This window comes from Parus major, chromosome 14 (genome assembly GCF_001522545.3).
Source record: "Parus major isolate Abel chromosome 14, Parus_major1.1, whole genome shotgun sequence".
NCBI lineage: Eukaryota > Metazoa > Chordata > Aves > Passeriformes > Paridae > Parus > Parus major.
In genome coordinates, this window is record NC_031783.1 from 1,977,124 (window position 1) to 1,994,258 (window position 17,135).

A 17,135-nucleotide genomic window follows, 5' to 3' on the forward strand; every position below is an offset into this window, starting at 1 on the left:
AGCAGAGGGAGAGGAGGTGGTAATTACACTCTGATAATTAAGGATAATCCAGAAGGCTGTGGATTAACACAGTGTTCCATAGTCAGGACAGGCAGCCCACCCAGGACACCACACCAGCCACCCCAAAATGCCTGATCAGGTCCCCTGCTCTTGCTTTTGAGAGTTTTTTCCCATGACCCAGAGGGAAGAAAGGCAGATTTTCAGTGCTTACTGTGGAGGAGTCAGAGTCCAGAGATGGGAGCTGGTCCTTCACTGCAGCAAGGATGGCTCCCCACTGGAATGTCCTGTCCCTCTGCACAGGAGCTGCAGGAGGCTCAGCTGCATGTTCTGCATCCTCACTTTGTGCTTTTGAGGCCATTGGGACAGCTTCCCTTCAAGCAAGGAAAGATGAGCTTAAGGACACCTCTCCAAACATGAAATAACATCAGTCCAAACCAAGGTCAGGGCAGAGGAATTCCCAGCACTCCCAGCAAGGAATGTTAAAATCTGCATTTTTGGAGCTATTCCTTCCCACCTGAGTTCAGAAAGGGCAGAGCTTTCTGCCCAACTCACCACACACACCCCAGGGCCAGTTCAGCCCCTCATTTATAAAGTATTTTTTTGGGACTCTTAGCCAGAGTGCTGTAACTGTGTCCTCTCCAATCATGTTCCCACGTTCTGCCTGCAGGGACAGGACAGGAACACAGCAAAGGCAGGCTGACACCTCTGCTCTTGGCTGGATTGACTCCTCTTCCCAATTTCCCTCCTCCCACTACTCAAAGGATAGATAAAATGATCACAAAGTCATAGAATCTCATAATGGTTTGGGTTGGAATGGAGCTTAAAGATTATCTCATTCTACCCACCTGCCATGGGCAGGGAACCTGCCACGTGATTCATGTTTACTTTTGTTTTCACTGGATTTTTATACCAAAATAAGTCAAGAATAGGCACATTAGCGGATTTTGACCTCTTGAAATGTTTCTAAAGCAGATTCTTTCTTCCTGCTCCTTGATGTCCATGAGAAGCTGAGACAACAGTAGGAACTACAGCTGAACTAAGAGGTCAGATGATTCACCCTCACAGAAAACCTTTATATTTTATGCTACAATCACATGGTTTTATGGGCAGTCAAACAAGAGAGTAAATGATTTCTGGTTCAGAGGTTCCAGAGAACACCCAGGGTTGGAAGAGACCCACAAGGACCATTAGAAGTTGGTGACTGTGTTGTTCAGGATTGAAATAATTGTCAAGGGATCACAGTGTCACTGTTATCTGCACTGGCCAGTAACACTCCTCAAAACGTTTAGTTAAACTCAGCTTACTCCCTGGGAAGTTTATAACTTGCAAAGTGTCTCTACAGACACTTTCTAGGCCACATCTATGGTGGTTTTGCTGGTGTGAGACAACCCCTGAATTTCACTTAGATTTTAAAAGAGGGAAATCCTCATGGCTGGAGCACTGTGCTCTGACACTGAGCAGAGCTTGCCAAGGGTCAGAGAATCCTCATGGGGATAAAACAAACTGCCTGGTATGGCTCCCTGTGCCAAATTCTGAGATAAACATCCCAAGGTGATGGATGGACACTGGATCTGACTTGTCAGTCAGCTAAAGCAGCATCCTCTGTGGGAGCAAACAGTGCTCTGTGTCCAAAACAAACACTTGTCAGCGGTAGCACAACAGGCACTTTCTGTACAGCTTGGGCATGGAGCTGGTAGGTTGAAGGTTGGACGTGATGATCTTGGATATCTTTTCCAGCCTCAATGACTCCACGGCTCTGATTGAGACCTGAAACCCTGAGCTTCTCCGTGTCACCAGAACCGATGTTTGTTGGGAAGGAGAAGCGCTGAAGGCACCGGCAGTGGTGGGAGACAGAGCCTGGTTTCGGGGCTGAGCACCGGGACAGGACCGGGGCTCGCCTGAGGGACCCCGCTCACAGCTCCGCCATGGCGGCCGCCCTCTGTCCCCATGGCAACGCGGCTCCCGCTCCCCCGGGCCCGCCCCGCTCCCCTGCCCTCACTCACGGCGCCCACCGCCCCGCTCAGCACCGGGCCGGGCCGCACCGCGGGCACAGCGAACCGGCAGCACCGCGACGAGCGCAGGGCCCGAGCGAGCACTGCGGGACCGCGTCCTCGGGGGCCGCTCGCCACAACCGCCAGCCCCAACGCCATTGGCTGCGCTTCGCCCCGCCCCTCACACTGCTCCTCCCATTGGCCCGGCGCCGCGGAGGCTCATGGGTGTTGTAGTCCGCCGAGCGGGTGTGCGGGGCGCTCCCGGCATGCCTTGCGCGGGCCGGACTAGTTCCGGCGGCGCCGCTCACTGGGGCGCAGGTGAGGGAGCGGCGGGGCCGGGAGCAGCACCAGCACCACCGGGACCAGCGGGGAGGAGCGATAGCGGCGGCGCTCACCTCTGGAGCCGGCCCCGGGCTCTTTCCGTCCTCGGTGGGCCCTTGGCCGCAGCCGTTCCTGCGCGCTCGCTGCAGTCTGCGATGCTGAGGCCGCGTTGTCAGCAGGGCCGCGAGGGAGGCAGGTGCGGGGATAACGGGCCCGGAGCCGTCTCGCCGTGAGGCGTTCGGTAGCGGCCGTGTGGTGGCACCCGAGCGCTGGGTCCGCCTCAGGTGCGTTGTTGTGCGACCGGAGCGGGCTCGGGCCGAGCCCCGCGGGTGCCGTGTCCGGCTGCCTTGGCGGGGACAGCCCCTGACAGGGGAAATGTGCGCCCTAATGTGGCTGCTCAAGCGCTCTTGTGCCTCTTAGTTTGTTTTACTGAGGTTGTTTGATGTGTTTTAATGTGCCTGAGAGTGACAGGCTCCTGGTAGAATAGCTCGGCTTGGAAAGGACCTTTAAATCATTGAGTCCAAGCGTTACAAGATGAATACCTTGGCGTATTTTGTGTATTTTCTAGAGACGTGGGTAACATTGAACTCGAGTGTTGTGGGTCCAGGAAGGTTTTCTCTCGCCCACCTCAGGAACCTGGTGTGGTTCCTCCAGCTGTGATTTGTGCCAGCTGAGTCAGTCAGTGGATGATACACTGCAAAAATGAAATGTTCTGGTTCCTATTGTTGTGGCTGAGCTTGTAACAATTGCACCTAAAAAGGGATGTAATGAGGCTTTTTTTACTCCCTCCAGTAAGTTGTTGCTGGATTTAGTGGAAATAGAACTAAGTTAGGAGGAGAAGGGGAGTGTGTTCTTGCTCTGCTGTGCCCTGGTGGGGCCTCATCTCGAGTCCTGGGGGGAACCACGATATCAGCAAGGCTCTAAAGCTGTTGGAGAGTGTCCAAAGGAGGGACATGGGCATGGGGAAGGCTCTGAGGAGCAGCTGAGGCACTTGGATTGTTCAGCTGGAGAAGGAGACTGAGGGCAGAGCTCAGCAGGGGCTGCAGCTCCTCCCGAGGGGCAGCTCCGGTCTCTGGGACTGGGACAGGAGCAGGGAACGGCTGGAGCTGGGCCAGGGCAGGCTCAGGCTGNGGGCAGCTCCGGTCTCTGGGACTGGGACAGGAGCAGGGAACGGCTGGAGCTGGGCCAGGGCAGGCTCAGGCTGCAGATCAGGGAAAGGTTCTTCCCCCAGAGGTGCTGGCACTGCCCAGGGAATGGGCACAGCCCCGAGGCTGCCAGAGCTCCAGGAGTGTTTGGACACTGCTCAGGCACAGGGTGGGGTTGTTGGGGTGCCTGTGCAGGGCCAGGGGCTGGACTGGATGATCCTTGGGGGTCCCTTCTCACTCTAAATATTCCATGACTCTCTCCTGTCAGTTTGCTGGCTCAGCTGGAACCTCCAGCAACCTCCACGTTTTTGCTGCCTTGGGTGTCCCTATTTTGGGACAGAAGGACACATGTGGATGTCACCTGTGCTTGTGGGAGAGTTAATTGAGCAGAGCTAAGCAGTGCCTGCTGAGGGTGATTAATGGTCAGTGTTGGATTTGTTCTGTGTTGGGGGCTGCTTGCTTCTCAAATCACCTCCCATTTATTGTAGTGTGGCTCTAAGGTGCTTTTTGCTTCAGTTTTCATACTAAGTTTATTTTTCTCTGCCTTCTAGTTTGCTCAAACAGCAGACTCCCAATCCAGGGCAGTGTGGGGTTTGCTGTCCAATCCACTCTGTGCCCCAGCACTGTAGAGCTCTGACTCTGATAAATAGCTGAGTGCTGATGGATTAAATTTATTAATAATAATAATGCCAACAGCCTCACAGGTGTCATGGCTTGAGCCCAACTGGTTACCAAGTACCAGGCTGCTGCTTTTTCCTGCTCCATCCCAGTGGGAGGCAGAGGAGAGTCAGAAAAGAAAGTAAAAACTCTCACAGCTTGAGATAAGAACAATTCAATTATTGAAGCAAAGTAAAATATAATGATTATAATGAGAAAATAAACCCCAAAGGAGTTCAAAAGCAACATGGTTGCACCTGCTGATTATCACCCTGTACCAAGCTATGAATGCCTCCTCCCAGCCAAATTCCTCAGTTCATATACTGGGAGTGATGTTTTGTTCAATGGAATATCCCTCTGGCCTGTTTGGGTCATCTCCCCCCAGGCTTCTTGGGCACCTCCTCGCTAGCAGAGCATGGGAAACTGCAAAGTCCTTGATTTAGGGTAAGCACTGGATGGCAGCAACCAAAGCATCAGTGTGTTATCAGCATTCTTCTCACCCTAAATCCAAAACAGCCTGTGCCAGCTGCTGGGAAGACAATGAACTCTATCCCAGCTGAAAGCAGGACAGCAGAGCTGAGGGAGGTCTCTAACAAATGTGAAATTGGTCACTCTGTCCCAAAGCAGGGGAACAGCCTGTATATGTTCAGGAGGTCTTTGTCAAACTTCTTCTTAGTAACCTAATGTCCCTCAGTACTCTTGTGTTTACTTTTACAGGGATTTTTGTGGGCTTTATCTAAAATGTTCAATGCTATGACTTGAGTTCCTTAGGTTCTGTTGTGGCTGCCCCATCCCTGGAAGGGTCCAAGGCTGGGTTGGATGGAGCTTGGAGCAACCTGGGTCAGTGGAAGGTGGCCCTGCCTGGGACAGGAGGCCCCTTCCGACCCACACCATCCTGGTATTCTATGATATGATGGATTTTTAAGTATTGGATGTTCCCTCCAGGCTCCTTCTCTTTGCACCAGATAACTCAAATTTTGTTTCATTCATGTCTTTTTTTCATTTCAGTCCTGAGGGCTCTGATCACTCTTGTTTTCCTGGAGGTTGTGAGCAGCTGTCCTTGGGTGCTTACAGAGCTGCCAACCTGCTGGAGTTCAGCCTGAGGGGAAATCTCAGAGCTTTAAAAAACTAAAAATCAAGAAGAAAATATGTAGGCAGAGCACATGGCAGGTATAGGACTGAGGCTGAATGTCCTGGGTGTTCTGTCCTGTCCTTATTGCCCTGCTGGCTGTGGATCACCTCCCCAAGGCTGCATTGATAACTCGGACCTGGGAGTGGCTGATTCTGACAAAGACCAAACGCCTGAGTGGGTTATCATTAATATACCCAATTAACAAGGAGGGTAGAGAACAATGAGCTTCACTTGCACCTAAATGTGCTTCTACAATCTGCCCTGGATTTTACCTCTTTTCACTGCTTTTTTGGCCTTCCTGGGGCAGCTTTAATCTGTTTTAGTGAGAAACTCCTCCTTTCCCCCTTATGATCCACTTCAATCCACTTAGCTCTCCTTGTGTTTTGATTGTGAGGTGTTCAGGCCTTTCCCCTGTGCTCTGCATGTTCTTGTCTGAGGCCTCTGGGTTTCCACTGCACTACAAATTGCTGCTGTCAGACAAAGTAAGTGCTTTTATGGATAATTTTAAAGGAAAATAATTTCTTATCAGCTGATGAAGTAGAATAGATGGTGCTTTTGTAGTCTTAACAAGCTGAGGATGAAGGAGAGGAAGAAAAGGAAGGTGGGAGAAAAAGAATCCAGGCTATGGGGTAAAGAGGTAGGAATTAAAGGTGTTTTCTTATAAGGGGCTGGTGCTTGCAAGGCAAAGACTCCCAGTTGCTCAGAAAACAAGAGTATGGTCTTGAAATATTACAGCTGAGGGAATTTGAGGAGCAAGTGCTCCTGAAAAGCCTGTTCCTGCTCTTTTATTCCTCACCACTGCCACATTTGGCATTTGCTTTGCCTGTGAATGAATTAAAGGAATTAAACTGATAAAAAGTTACCTGGAAATAAAGACTTTTTGTTGGCTTAGCTTGTGTAGAGGGACCAGGCAAACCTCAGGAGTGCTGCACGGTGGGCAGTGAGATCACAGGGAGGGGAAAGCAATTCCCATGGGATTTTCTGGAACAAGCTGTCCAGAGAGGCTGTGGATCTCCTTCCCTGGAGATATTCAAAGCCTGTCTGGATGCAGCCCTGTGTAATGTGCTTCAGCAGGGAGGTTGGGTGAGATGACACCCAGTGGCCCCTTCAAACCTGAATCACTCTGGGATTCTGTGCTGGGGGCTGGATTCAGTGTTCTGGAGCTGCAGCTGAAGCCCTCAGCTGCTGGATGCAGCTCTTCATAGAGTGCCAGACAAGAACACTCTCCTGTGAGAGTTTCAAATGATTAGTCTGCAGTTGCTCCCTAAGGCTGGGGCTGGGATAAACCTTTCAGGCAGTCCTGGAGCTGGAGGAGCTGTGATTGAGTTGTGTCTACAGGAGGTGGGGGAGTGTGCTTGGATAATGAATGGGCAGGTGTGCTGCTGTTCCCAGGGTTTCAGCACTTCCCAGGATTCACTGAGGTGGGGCTGGGCTGCCTCTGAAGGGCTGAAACAATAAATGGTGAAACAATCTGTTTAGAGCCTGATGGCAGTGGAGGGTGCACCCTCTTCAGGTGACAGAGTGTTTCTGGGAGCAGTGGGCACTGTCATTATTGACTGTGTCTTAATTTAATCAGGGCCATCCTGTGAGGTAAGACATATGGACAAGACCAGGAATGTCTGACACATGAATTCTTAATTCTCTCCCTGCATTATACAACATGCAGAGCAAGAATTACATCCTTTTGTACAACACTAAACCTACCTTTGGCTCTTACACAGATGTTTAGTCTTCCCTTGCCGAGGTTATTCAAAGCTGCCTTAGGCATGTTTGGATTAGGCAGGGAGGAGATAAAGCCACTGCTTCTGCAATCTTAAAATAAGATTTGAAAGATGTGGGGTTTAACATTATTGCCTTTTATTTTTCCGGTGTATTGGAATCCCAGACTTCCCTGCAGCAAGAGAAAACTTCCAGCAAAATCTTCTCAGCAACAGTTACTGCTTCAGGCTGAGGAGTCAAACAAAGTTGAGGTAAGAATTTGAAACCCCACATATCCAGGCTGGCCTTCTGGACCTGTGGCAGCTTGGAGCTGTAATTCTGTGGAAAACAGGGATCAGCAGCTGAGTGCTGTGCTCTGCTTTGGCTCCTCAGGGCGGGATGTCGGAGCTGAGCGACGAGGCCAGCGAGTCGGAGCTGCTGAGCCGCAGCCTCTCCATGTGGCACGGGGTGGGACAAGTGCTGTGCTGGGAGGAGCTGGATGTGCCTCTGGACCTGCACACGGCCTCCTCCATCGGGCAGTACGAAGTGGTGCAGGCGTGCATCCAGCGGTGAGAGGGGCTGGGGAGGGCCACCTGCTGCAGGTGTGGCTGTCACCAGTGCAACACTGCTCTGGGAAACAGGGACACGTCACTGGGACTCACAGAGGGTTCTTGGCACAAAGTTTCTGGGGCAAATCTGCTGGTAAAAGTTAGCTCTTCGGTGTTTTAGTGGGAGGTGTGTTCCCCCGTGGTGGTGGGGTGGAACAAGGTGGTCTTTAAGGTCCCTTCTACCCAAAACCATTCTGTGATTCTGCAGTCTGGGGGAGTTGTGCTGGAGCTGGTAGAAATTCCCATGCAGGCTTCAGTGTTAGATGATAATGAGAGTCTGCAGAAGCCAGCTGTGGTCCACAGCTCCAGCACAGTAGTTCATGTGACTTCTTTCCTCTGTTCCTTAGTGGAGACATGGATTTGAACAAGAGGAACTGTGGGGGCTGGACCCCACTCATGTACGCTTCCTACATCGGCCACGACAACATCGTGCACCTGCTGCTGGAGGCAGGAGTGAACGTGAACATCCCCACCCTGGAGGGCCAGACTCCCCTCATGCTGGCCTCCAGCTGTGGCAATGAGAGTGTTGCTTACTTCCTTCTACAGGTGTGTATCCCATAAAAAACATGGGCTGTGCTCAGGGTGGGATTATCCACAAGCTGCCACTTTGTGTTCTGTTGTGATTTCTGCTTCTTGGTGGGATTGAATTCAAACTCCTGGTGACCCAGCATAAAGGGGCAGTGACTGAAAACCTGAACAGAGCAGATGCAGTAAGGAATACTGTCTGTTCTCTTGCAGCAAGGGGCAGAGCTGGAGATGAAGGACATCCATGGCTGGACTGCTTTGTTCCACTGCACCAGTGCTGGGCACCAGCAGATGGTCAAGTTCTTACTGGAGAATGGGGCAAATGCCAACTGCAAGTAAGGAGGAATCTGTCATTTTATTGTCATTTCATTGTCATTTGTCATTCAGTATGAAAGCAACAGGTGGCAGGTGAATACAGTCCAAGAGACACCTGCTTTTGTCTTCCCCCTGTACCTTAGGATGTGTGGCACAGCTGATACAGGGACAGGTGATTGCAAACTGAATTGAAGTCTGCCCATTCTGTCACTGTTTATTAAACTAAGATCAAGGGAAATCAGATTTACTGCTTGTTTAATTATCAGCTAAACACTGACACCTTCTGAACTCAAGTGCACTTCTTTAGTCTTTCTATTGATTATTTTATATACTCAGAGTTCAGGTTGGTGTTTGAAGTGTGCTCTGCATTCCCATGCCTTGGGGACTGCCACATGTTTATGCACATGCAATTGCCTGAGGGCAACAAGAGGTTCTTGATTTATTCACTCCTGCAAAACTGTTTTGGGCTCTTAAAGGCAGATCTGCAGCTGGAAGAGTAATCTGTTGCTGTGCAGCCAATTTAGGATCACTGAATCTCAGGGAATTCTGCATCAGGACAGCCAGTGCATCATAGAGTCTGTGACTAGCAAAGGTTGAGGGGTAGAAATGCTCTGTTAGGGAATGACAAAACTGCAGCACAGTTCAGCTGTGGTTATACCAGTCCATGTGTGTGTTCTCTCCCCAGGGAGCCAGTGTATGGATACACACCTCTGATGGAAGCAGCTGCTTCTGGCCATGAGATAATTGTTCAGTACCTTCTCAATCATGTAAGTGTCCTGACAGTTCTCTGTGTAGCTGAAAGTCTCTGGTTCCAGCTCTCAGAGGAACTATCACAAATTTGACACCATGATTTTTTTCACAGTGTTGTTTGCTCCTTGATGACAGTCACCTCTGAAGTCCCAGACTTTCAGGACTGTTCTAAAGTATCTGCTTTCTCCAGGCTGCTACCATGATTTTACACAGGCCTTGCAGGAATAGGAGTAAGGTCTGACTATCCAGATTTAATTGAGTAAGGACTGAATAAAAAACAACTGAAGCTGTAACTTTTCTATTGTGTTTACAGGCTTGCATGCTCAAGCTAGTGGATCCAAAAGTTCAAGAGCATGCAGGGCTTTTACACAGTTTAGTTTTAATCCCATTTGACTGGTCCAGCTTACTGCCAGAAGGAGGCAGCAATACAAAACATTTCAGGTCACTCAAACCAGTTCCCAGTGGCAATGCACAAGAGCCCTGGGCTATTTGGCATTCAGGAACTGGAGAAACTGGAAATAACTAGAAAGGCATTTGGGGTATCAGTGCAGCTTGAACTGTCTGTCAGAGGTGAGCCTGTATTGCTGATGGAGGAGCTAAGACAATTTTTGGGTTTTTTTTATATACATATGTTTTTTACACTGCCCTCTGCCATGAGCACTTAAACAGGTATTTTTTTCCTGCAGGGAGTGAAGGCAGATGTCAGAGATAACACTGGAGCCACAGCACGGACCCTGGCCATGAAGTATGGGCACACCAAGATTGTGGGGCTGATAGATTTGCATGCAGCCCCAGTGCCCAAAGTCTTCTGCAGAGGTCCAGGTAATAGATGTTTGACCTTAATTTTAAGCTGGCACCTGGAGTGGGGTGTTTGATAGTTTGAAAGTATGTTATACTGTGTAGATGGGGTAGTGCTACCTGGTCTATCCTGGATATTCCAGCCTTTCTGAGGATAGAAGAGACATGAATCCAACAACTCCTGTCTGCTGGCCCCTTTCTGACCTAGGTTAACTGTTCACCCTCACTCTTTAACATTTCCCTTTTTCTTCCCACTGCATTTGTAGGACCAGTAGCAAGTAAAGCAGACAAATGACTTCCTGTGCTGCTAACAACCTGTGTTTGAACTGCAGGCAACTATGAGGAGCTGAGTTCTTCAGATGAATCGTGTTCTGCTCCCCAGAGACAGAGACCTGCTCGTAGGACCAAGGGTCCCAGCATCCATGAGGGGCCCCAGGCCTTGGCCAAGATCACAGCAGTTGGGATTGGGGGAAGAAGGCAGTTTTGCCATGGTGAGGAGAGCTGGGAGCCTGAGGGGCAATCCCTTGAGACCTCAAATGCACTGCAGCTGTTCCTGCTATCCATTTTTATTTTGTTTGGGATTCATATGTGGTTCATATAGAACAAAGATAGCTTTGTATGAAGGAGTTCACTATCTAGTGTCTTGGTTAGAAAGAAAACCTCCTGAACTCTTTTGTCAAGGCTGGATATTGATGAGTGGGATACTTTTCTGCTCTCACCTCAATTACTGTTCCCCTGACTCTTGAGAACAACTCAGTTTCCCTTTCTGAGGCAGGCTCAAAAGTTTAAGAGCCCCTCTGAAGCTGATGACAGGGAGGTGCTCACAGTGGCCAAGAAAACATTGATCATGAGAAGAGTGAACTTGTGAATTTTCCTTTGTCTGATGCTTGAAATGCTTCTAAAAATTAAATTGTAAAACCTTTGCAAAATACTAAGAGAAAGATGATCCCAGTTCAGACATCCTGGATGCAGTGCTAGGAGGTTTGTTTTACTGCCTGTCATAAGTATTTCTCAGACTGGAATAACCAAGATTATGGACTTGGAAGCATGTTCAGAGCTCAGTTCATTGTGTTAAACACAAGTCTGTGTTATTCCCCAGGCTGCATTGGAATGATACTGTCAACTTCTTAAATGCCAGGGTGATGCTCCTGGTGTTTTAGCACAGCTGCAGGGGGTTGGTTCTGCTCTCTTTAGCAGCTGTTTCTCCCCATCCATAATTTGGGTATAAAGAGGAGAGGGAGTGCTGAAAGCAGCTGTTTAAGGTACATCTCTGCTATGAGGTGTTTTCTCTGACTCTTTCAATGTAAGCATATAAATGAAGTACATGTGCTGTGGGGTCATGTGAGGGGACTGCAGGAACCTGCATTTCTCAGGTGCTCTCTTGTGCTTTTTAGAATGAAACTTGTCAGTTGTGAGCAGAGTCTCCTTTTGGTTATTTTCAGATCCAGAAGCAGTTACATTTCCTGCAGGACCCTCCATGGTTAACTCTCATCCCAACGTGGGTTCTCCCTTACTGGCGCCCACGGCGCGGCCGCCCCCTCTGGGCTATGTCACCTTCAACAACTGTGGCAGCTGTGAGATGCGTGTCTTCCGCTACAGGGACGTCACCTCCCCCATCAACGAGCTGGACTTGGAGACCAGCAGCAGCAGGGGTAAGTCACTGTCTCACAAATGTTCACAGGGCACACCTAGGTGTCAGTCCAGGCCTTGGCTTCCTTTCCTGCTAAGGTGCTGAGATTGGAATGTCTCTCCTGAGGGAAGGCTGGGATGGTTTAGCTACCCAATTTCATCAATTTGTAAAAATAATGTGAAGGAGGGTGGGAAGAAGACAGAGCATGGCTGTTTCCAGAAGTGTCTCTGGTGGTAAACACTTGGGGAAAGATGAGTGCTGGGGATCAGATGTGAAATCTCTGCCTCGGGGTCATCTTGTATCTGTAGTGAAGCCTTGTTCCGGATCTCCCCCTCCTTTACACCCCCAGGAGGTTTTGCTGGTAATTGTGTAACAAAACCAGAATGTAACGAAGTTGTACTTTAACTTTTTTTTCCCTGTTCTTTCCAGAGGATAGTGCTTTGTCCAGCAGCAGCTTGGGAACCCTCAGGAGCGACAGCAGCAGCAGCAGTGAATACCTGTTTAGAATCCCAGGAGTCAGCAGTGAAGGCTCCTTGGAGAGCAATGAGGTGGATTTTCCTTTCTCTGACTTCAGATTGAGCAGTGCTTTCACTCTTGGGTGACTCCACTCCTGTGGGAGTCTGTAGGACCAGGCTGGGTGAGGAAAGGCTGTTCCAGGGCCAGGAAAACCAAGGAAGGGGAAGAGGTTGGAGGTTGCTCACAGCTCATGTGGGTCAAGGCAGCTCTGGGACTACGATACAAAAGGACCTTTAGGTCTTGGAGGAGTTTGCACTTGTTATCCCCCCCGATCCTCACATCGCTGCACAGTCATCCATTTTGTGAGGTGTTTTTTTCTTTTCCAGGACTCTGACCACACCAACAGCCCCCCGAGTCGGAAACAAGCCAAGAGCTTTAAGATCAAGACCCGTTACAGCAACAGTGACAGCCAGTGGAGCCACTGCCTGGGGAGGGCTGGGGGCTGCAGCCAGCACCTGGTCCTTCCTAAGCCCCCAGCCTACACAGGGCCCAAGGTAACCACAGACTCGTCCTGCATGCCCTCTCTCTGTACCAGGTGTGGGAGGCTTTTCCAAAGTCACCAGAACACCTTGGATTGCAAACCTCTGCCCAAAAACACTTGAGAAACAGCAATTTCTTGCAGAGGAAGTGTTTGCTGAGATGTTGCTGTTGCTTGCAGGGGTTTCAGGCCTGTGAATGGGCTATCAAACCTGGCAGTGGGGTGGGGTAGCTGCTTCTGTGTCATTCTGCTCTGCACTTGTTAGAAGAGGCTGCAGCAGAAGCCAGTCCTGGTGTGTGACTGGAGAAGGGCAGGGAACCACGGGAAGTTGTGGTTGCTGCTGGAACCCAGAACGGTGTTACAACAGCATGAGGAAGCAGATATTTATGGTTACTAGGAATGGTGATGCTTTTGTTGTGAGGGTGTAAATAAGTTTGTTTTGTCTGGGCTGCAGGACCTGGCAACATTCCTTGAGGAGATTGGGTGCCTGAAGTACCTGCAGGTGTTTGAGGAGCAAGACGTGGACCTCCGGATCTTCCTGACCCTCACAGAGAGTGACCTGAAGGAAATAGGCATCACGTGAGTGTCTGCCCTGTCCTTCCCAGCTGTCCCCTGCAGACCATGTTCAGTCTGGTCAGGAGGGTTTAGTTGGGGAGTGCTGCTCTCTTCTGGCTGCCTCCCACACAATTTAACATCCCCATGTCCTTGCCGTAACACACTCCTGCTTCTGGAGGTACCTTGGAGAGACCAGGGCACTGCAGAGGTCCTCACAGCATGCTGTTGGGCTGAGGGACAGGTGGTGCAGGGCTTGACCCCTGTTGGTTCCATCCCCCCAGGCTGTTTGGCCCCAAGAGGAAGATGACCTCGGCCATCGCGCGCTGGCACAGCAGCGCCCGCCCGCCCAGTGACGCGCTGGAGCTGGCCTATGCCGATCGGCTGGAGGCAGAGATGCAGGAATTGGCCATCCAGCTGCACAAGGTGAGGCTGCTGTGGGCTCCTCAGGGCCCTGCACCCTGCAGGAAGTGATCAATGCTGTGTTTTTGTTGTGTCTCTGATGTTCTTCCTTCACCTCAAGCCATGACTTGTAGTGGACGTGCTTGGTGTCAAGTACACCACGAGTGCAGCTTACCCACTCCTCATCCTTTGGGCTCCCTTGTGTCTGTTTCCTATCCAGCTGAGAACTACAGGAGCCAGGGGCAGGAATCAAATCCCTACTCTTTCCCAGCAGTGTCATTTTTATTGTGCAGCCATCAGTGAAAAGGCTTGTGTTGGTTTGGGAGATCTGGACTCATGAATAACTTTGTAAACAGAGAGGAAGGGGGTATTGTAACTGCAGCTGGGCTCAGTTTGCAGAGAACCTGCACTCAGTGTACAAGCTTCATCCAGCTTCCTTTCCCACTGCAAAGGAACATTCTGGCTGGGCTGCCTAAGGCATTAAAATATCAGGAACTCAAGAGCAGCAGGTGTGAGATGCTCAGTGCTCCCAGCCTGATCCCCAGTGTGCTCTGCTGCAGAGATGTCAAGAGGTGCAGGTGATGAAGGGCCAGGTGTGCCAGGAGCAGAAGCTGCGTGCAGTGGCTGAGAGCTGTTTGATGGAACGGGATGAGACCTGGAATACCATCCAGTGCCGGCTCAGAGAGGCTCAGGCCATCACCAAGGATGCTGGAGTCCTGCTGGATCAGATCAAGTAAGTCATTCCCACTGAGACTGCTGGGAAATGGGATTTGGGGTCATATTGGCAGCCTTACAGGTGACGCTCAGTGTGAGGCAGCAGAGCTCACCTGGCACCTGAACACATTTGGATCCTGCCTGACTCCCTGGTGGAAAGCCACAGCCCTGGGAGCACATGTGAAGTTTTGGTCAGATGCATGAGCTGGAAGTGGCCTTTTTGGGGGTGCTGGGGTGCTCCTGTTTCAACTAGAAGCAACCAAAAGGCTGAGGCTGTGCTTACCCAGTGCCATGGGTAAAACCTGGTGATCAGGTGAATACAAAAAGGAGTTTTTAACCCATACCCCATCAAAGGATGTGCAGTGACTCACAAGTGAAGAACACTTTTCTTGCCACTCTGTGACAACTGGCAGAGTAATCTGCCCTGTCCCACCTCCTGGCACTCCTTTTACTGCATTTGTGGTGCTTTTCTCTGTGCCCCTGTTGGACTCCTGTCATGGGCCTTGTTCTGTCCAGTGATACAACAGGGACATCCCTTCAAGTGGCATAAATGCTGCTGCTTGTGGATCCTAACCCAAGGGAGTGGGGGTCTGCTTGCTGCCAAGCCAGGGTGAGCTGAAGTTGTATTGAGAAGCTCAGCAGAGCAGTATTCCCACTGCAAGGGGCAGAGCCTGGCTTTTCCCTCTGCCTGAGGAGCTGAGGCTGCTGTAGAAGGGCCCTGCCTCGCTCTGAACATACACTGCTTGAATTGGTGGACGGTGATGACAGCCTGAGAACCTGGGTGCCCCTCATGCCTGTCATGAGGCCTTTTCCTTTGCCCATTGGAAACCTGCTAATGATTCTACCTTCAAAGCAGGCTTGGATTGGACCTGATTCTCACACAGACCAGGCATAGCCCTTGGCTTGGGCTTCCTGCTGCTCACCCCAGCCCCTCCTTGTCTTGTCCCCCCACAGCTCCTCTGTGAACAGGGCAGAGCTGGCTGCAGATGGGGAGCAGTGGCTGGGAGCTGAGCAGTGCCAGCGCCCCGAGCTCGGGCTGCGGCACCACTTCCTCTGCCTGGGAAGCAGCAAGGAGCAGGCTGTACCCCAGGGTCACCCCACACAGGTACTGCAGGCTGTGTGCAGTGTCACTCCCAGCGTGTCCCTGTGTGCTGCTGATGGCTTTGGTGTGGTTTGGCAGGAGCTGCCAGGCAGAGCTGTCCTCCCGGCTGGCCCTGGCGGGCGATGGAGCGCCGGACACGCAGGAGCAGCACGGCACCGGGGAGAGCCAGCGGCCCGGGGAGCGCCCAGGTGAGGAGCAGCTGCAGGGGAGAGCCTGGGACAATCCTCCTGCTTGTCTTTCCTTGCTGAAAGTCAGACAGTTGGGAATGGATGAGCAGCCAGACTCTTTGAGTGAGTTTAATTCTTGCTCAGGAGAAGCATTTAAAACTCTCACGGTATTTGGGAGTGGAACTTGCAGAGTTTTTCAGCAAGTTTTGGGGTCTGGCAGGTGTTTGTGGCTAAAAATGCCAGCACAGGCCCCAGTGACAGCCCTGCTTCAGGGACCTGTGGCTGCACCTCAGGTTTGTTACCATCCTGTGCACTGGAGCAGGGTCTGAACCAGGAGATGTGGTTGGTTCCCTAATCTAGTTTTTTGGGGATTTTGCTGTTGGATCCATGGGACAAACCTCTGTGCCTGGGCTGACCTAGCAGCTCCTTATCCCTAGCAACTGGTAAATGTTCCCTGAAAGTGCTCAAGGCCAGGGTGAAGGGAACTTGGAGCAACCAGGACTAGTGGAAGGTGTCTCTATCCATGGCAGGGGGTGGAATGGGATGGGCTTTAAGGTCCTTTCCAACCCAAACCATTCCATGATTCTGGGATTCTCTCATCTTGCTGCCTGTGACATGTTCCTAATGACCTGTTCTTTGCTGCCTGTGTCTTAGAAGTGAGACAAGTAGAGATCCTGTTGATTTCTGTCCACTACACTTAATCTCTTTGAAAGTCTCTTAATAAAAAACCCAGCCAGTCTAAAAACATAAATTCCTAAGAGGTAGAATTGCCAGTAAACTCCTCAGTTTGGCACAGGCAGCTCCAGCTCTCTTCCTATGTGATTCAGAACCCATAACTGGAATCCCTTTGGCTGGGGATGCTTCCAGCAACACCAGCCCCTTGTGTGCTCTGTCCCAGAGAGCTGCAGATGGATTAACTGTGTCCCTGTCCTTGCAGTGCTGGAAGGGTGGCCGCCTTCCCTGAAGTCCCTGAGCTTGCCTGAGCTGTCAGCTGTGCTGGAGAAGTGTGTGGGAGAGATGGGTAAGGTGGGAAGGACTCTGGGCATGTGGAGGGGAGGGACTGTTGTGCTGTGGGAGGTGTGGTTGGGAGTGGTTGTTGGGAGAGACACCACAATCCCTGCTCCTTCAGGGAAGTCTCCAGGCTCTGGAGTTGGTGCTGTTCTTGCTGATCTTGGGCTCTGCATCATTCCCTGGTGACAGGTCTGGGGTGGGTGGTGGTCCCTGCATCTCCTGCTCAGTGGTGAAAGCTGCTGGGGAACTGTCCTGTTCTCCTGGTGACAGGAAATTGTCCCAGCAGCTTGCAGACAGCAGAGACACCCCTGTTTTCAGAGCAGGAAGGCAGCACAGCAGTGGCTGGGTGCAGCCTGGTCTTTCCTGCTTCCTGGCCCCTTCCTAATGCTGCTTTTTCCCTTTGGCTTGTCCTCAGGAAAAGCTCTGCAGACTGTGACTCAAAACCTCCAAAGGCTCCAAGCTCTGGGGCAGAGCGGGCAGAGCTGGCCAAAGCCATAACCAAGCCAGGAGGGTGAGTGGGAACAACTGCCCTGCCCAGTCCCAGGCTGTGGCACCGAGGGGCCACCATCCCTCAGTGCCAGTCCCAGGCTGTGGCACCGAGGGGCCACCATCCCTCAGTGCCA

At 51.2% G+C, this 17,135-nt stretch overlaps 2 protein-coding genes across 5 annotated transcripts in view; one reads left to right on the top strand and one right to left on the bottom strand.

Annotated features, from left to right (window-relative positions):
- Nucleotides 1-2,126, bottom strand: part of C14H16orf71 (chromosome 14 C16orf71 homolog) — an 88,708-nt gene extending 86,582 nt beyond the window's left edge. For both annotated transcript variants that reach the window (XM_033517938.1, XM_033517937.1), the window contains exons 1-2: nucleotides 2,004-2,126; nucleotides 212-371 (exon numbers count right to left, since the gene is read on the bottom strand). In XM_033517938.1, the coding sequence (XP_033373829.1) occupies nucleotides 212-358 (147 nt within the window). In that variant the 5' untranslated portion in view covers nucleotides 359-371; nucleotides 2,004-2,126. The remainder of the gene's footprint in view (nucleotides 1-211; nucleotides 372-2,003) is intronic.
- A 161-nt stretch (nucleotides 2,127-2,287) lies between these two features.
- The window catches only part of ANKS3 (ankyrin repeat and sterile alpha motif domain containing 3), a 17,482-nt gene continuing 2,634 nt past the window's right edge, over nucleotides 2,288-17,135 (top strand). Inside the window, exons 1-17 of one of the 3 annotated variants that reach the window (XM_015643268.3) lie at nucleotides 2,288-2,309; nucleotides 7,132-7,216; nucleotides 7,338-7,513; nucleotides 7,900-8,098; nucleotides 8,291-8,412; nucleotides 9,078-9,159; nucleotides 9,829-9,964; nucleotides 10,273-10,431; nucleotides 11,383-11,592; nucleotides 12,000-12,118; nucleotides 12,413-12,580; nucleotides 13,019-13,143; nucleotides 13,401-13,542; nucleotides 14,079-14,251; nucleotides 15,413-15,522; nucleotides 16,439-16,522; nucleotides 16,928-17,023. In XM_015643268.3, the coding sequence (XP_015498754.1) occupies nucleotides 7,344-7,513; nucleotides 7,900-8,098; nucleotides 8,291-8,412; nucleotides 9,078-9,159; nucleotides 9,829-9,964; nucleotides 10,273-10,431; nucleotides 11,383-11,592; nucleotides 12,000-12,118; nucleotides 12,413-12,580; nucleotides 13,019-13,143; nucleotides 13,401-13,542; nucleotides 14,079-14,251; nucleotides 15,413-15,522; nucleotides 16,439-16,522; nucleotides 16,928-17,010 (2,082 nt within the window). In that variant the 5' untranslated portion in view covers nucleotides 2,288-2,309; nucleotides 7,132-7,216; nucleotides 7,338-7,343 and the 3' untranslated portion in view covers nucleotides 17,011-17,023. The other 2 variants (XM_015643267.1, XM_015643266.1) reach the window with 2 other exon arrangements.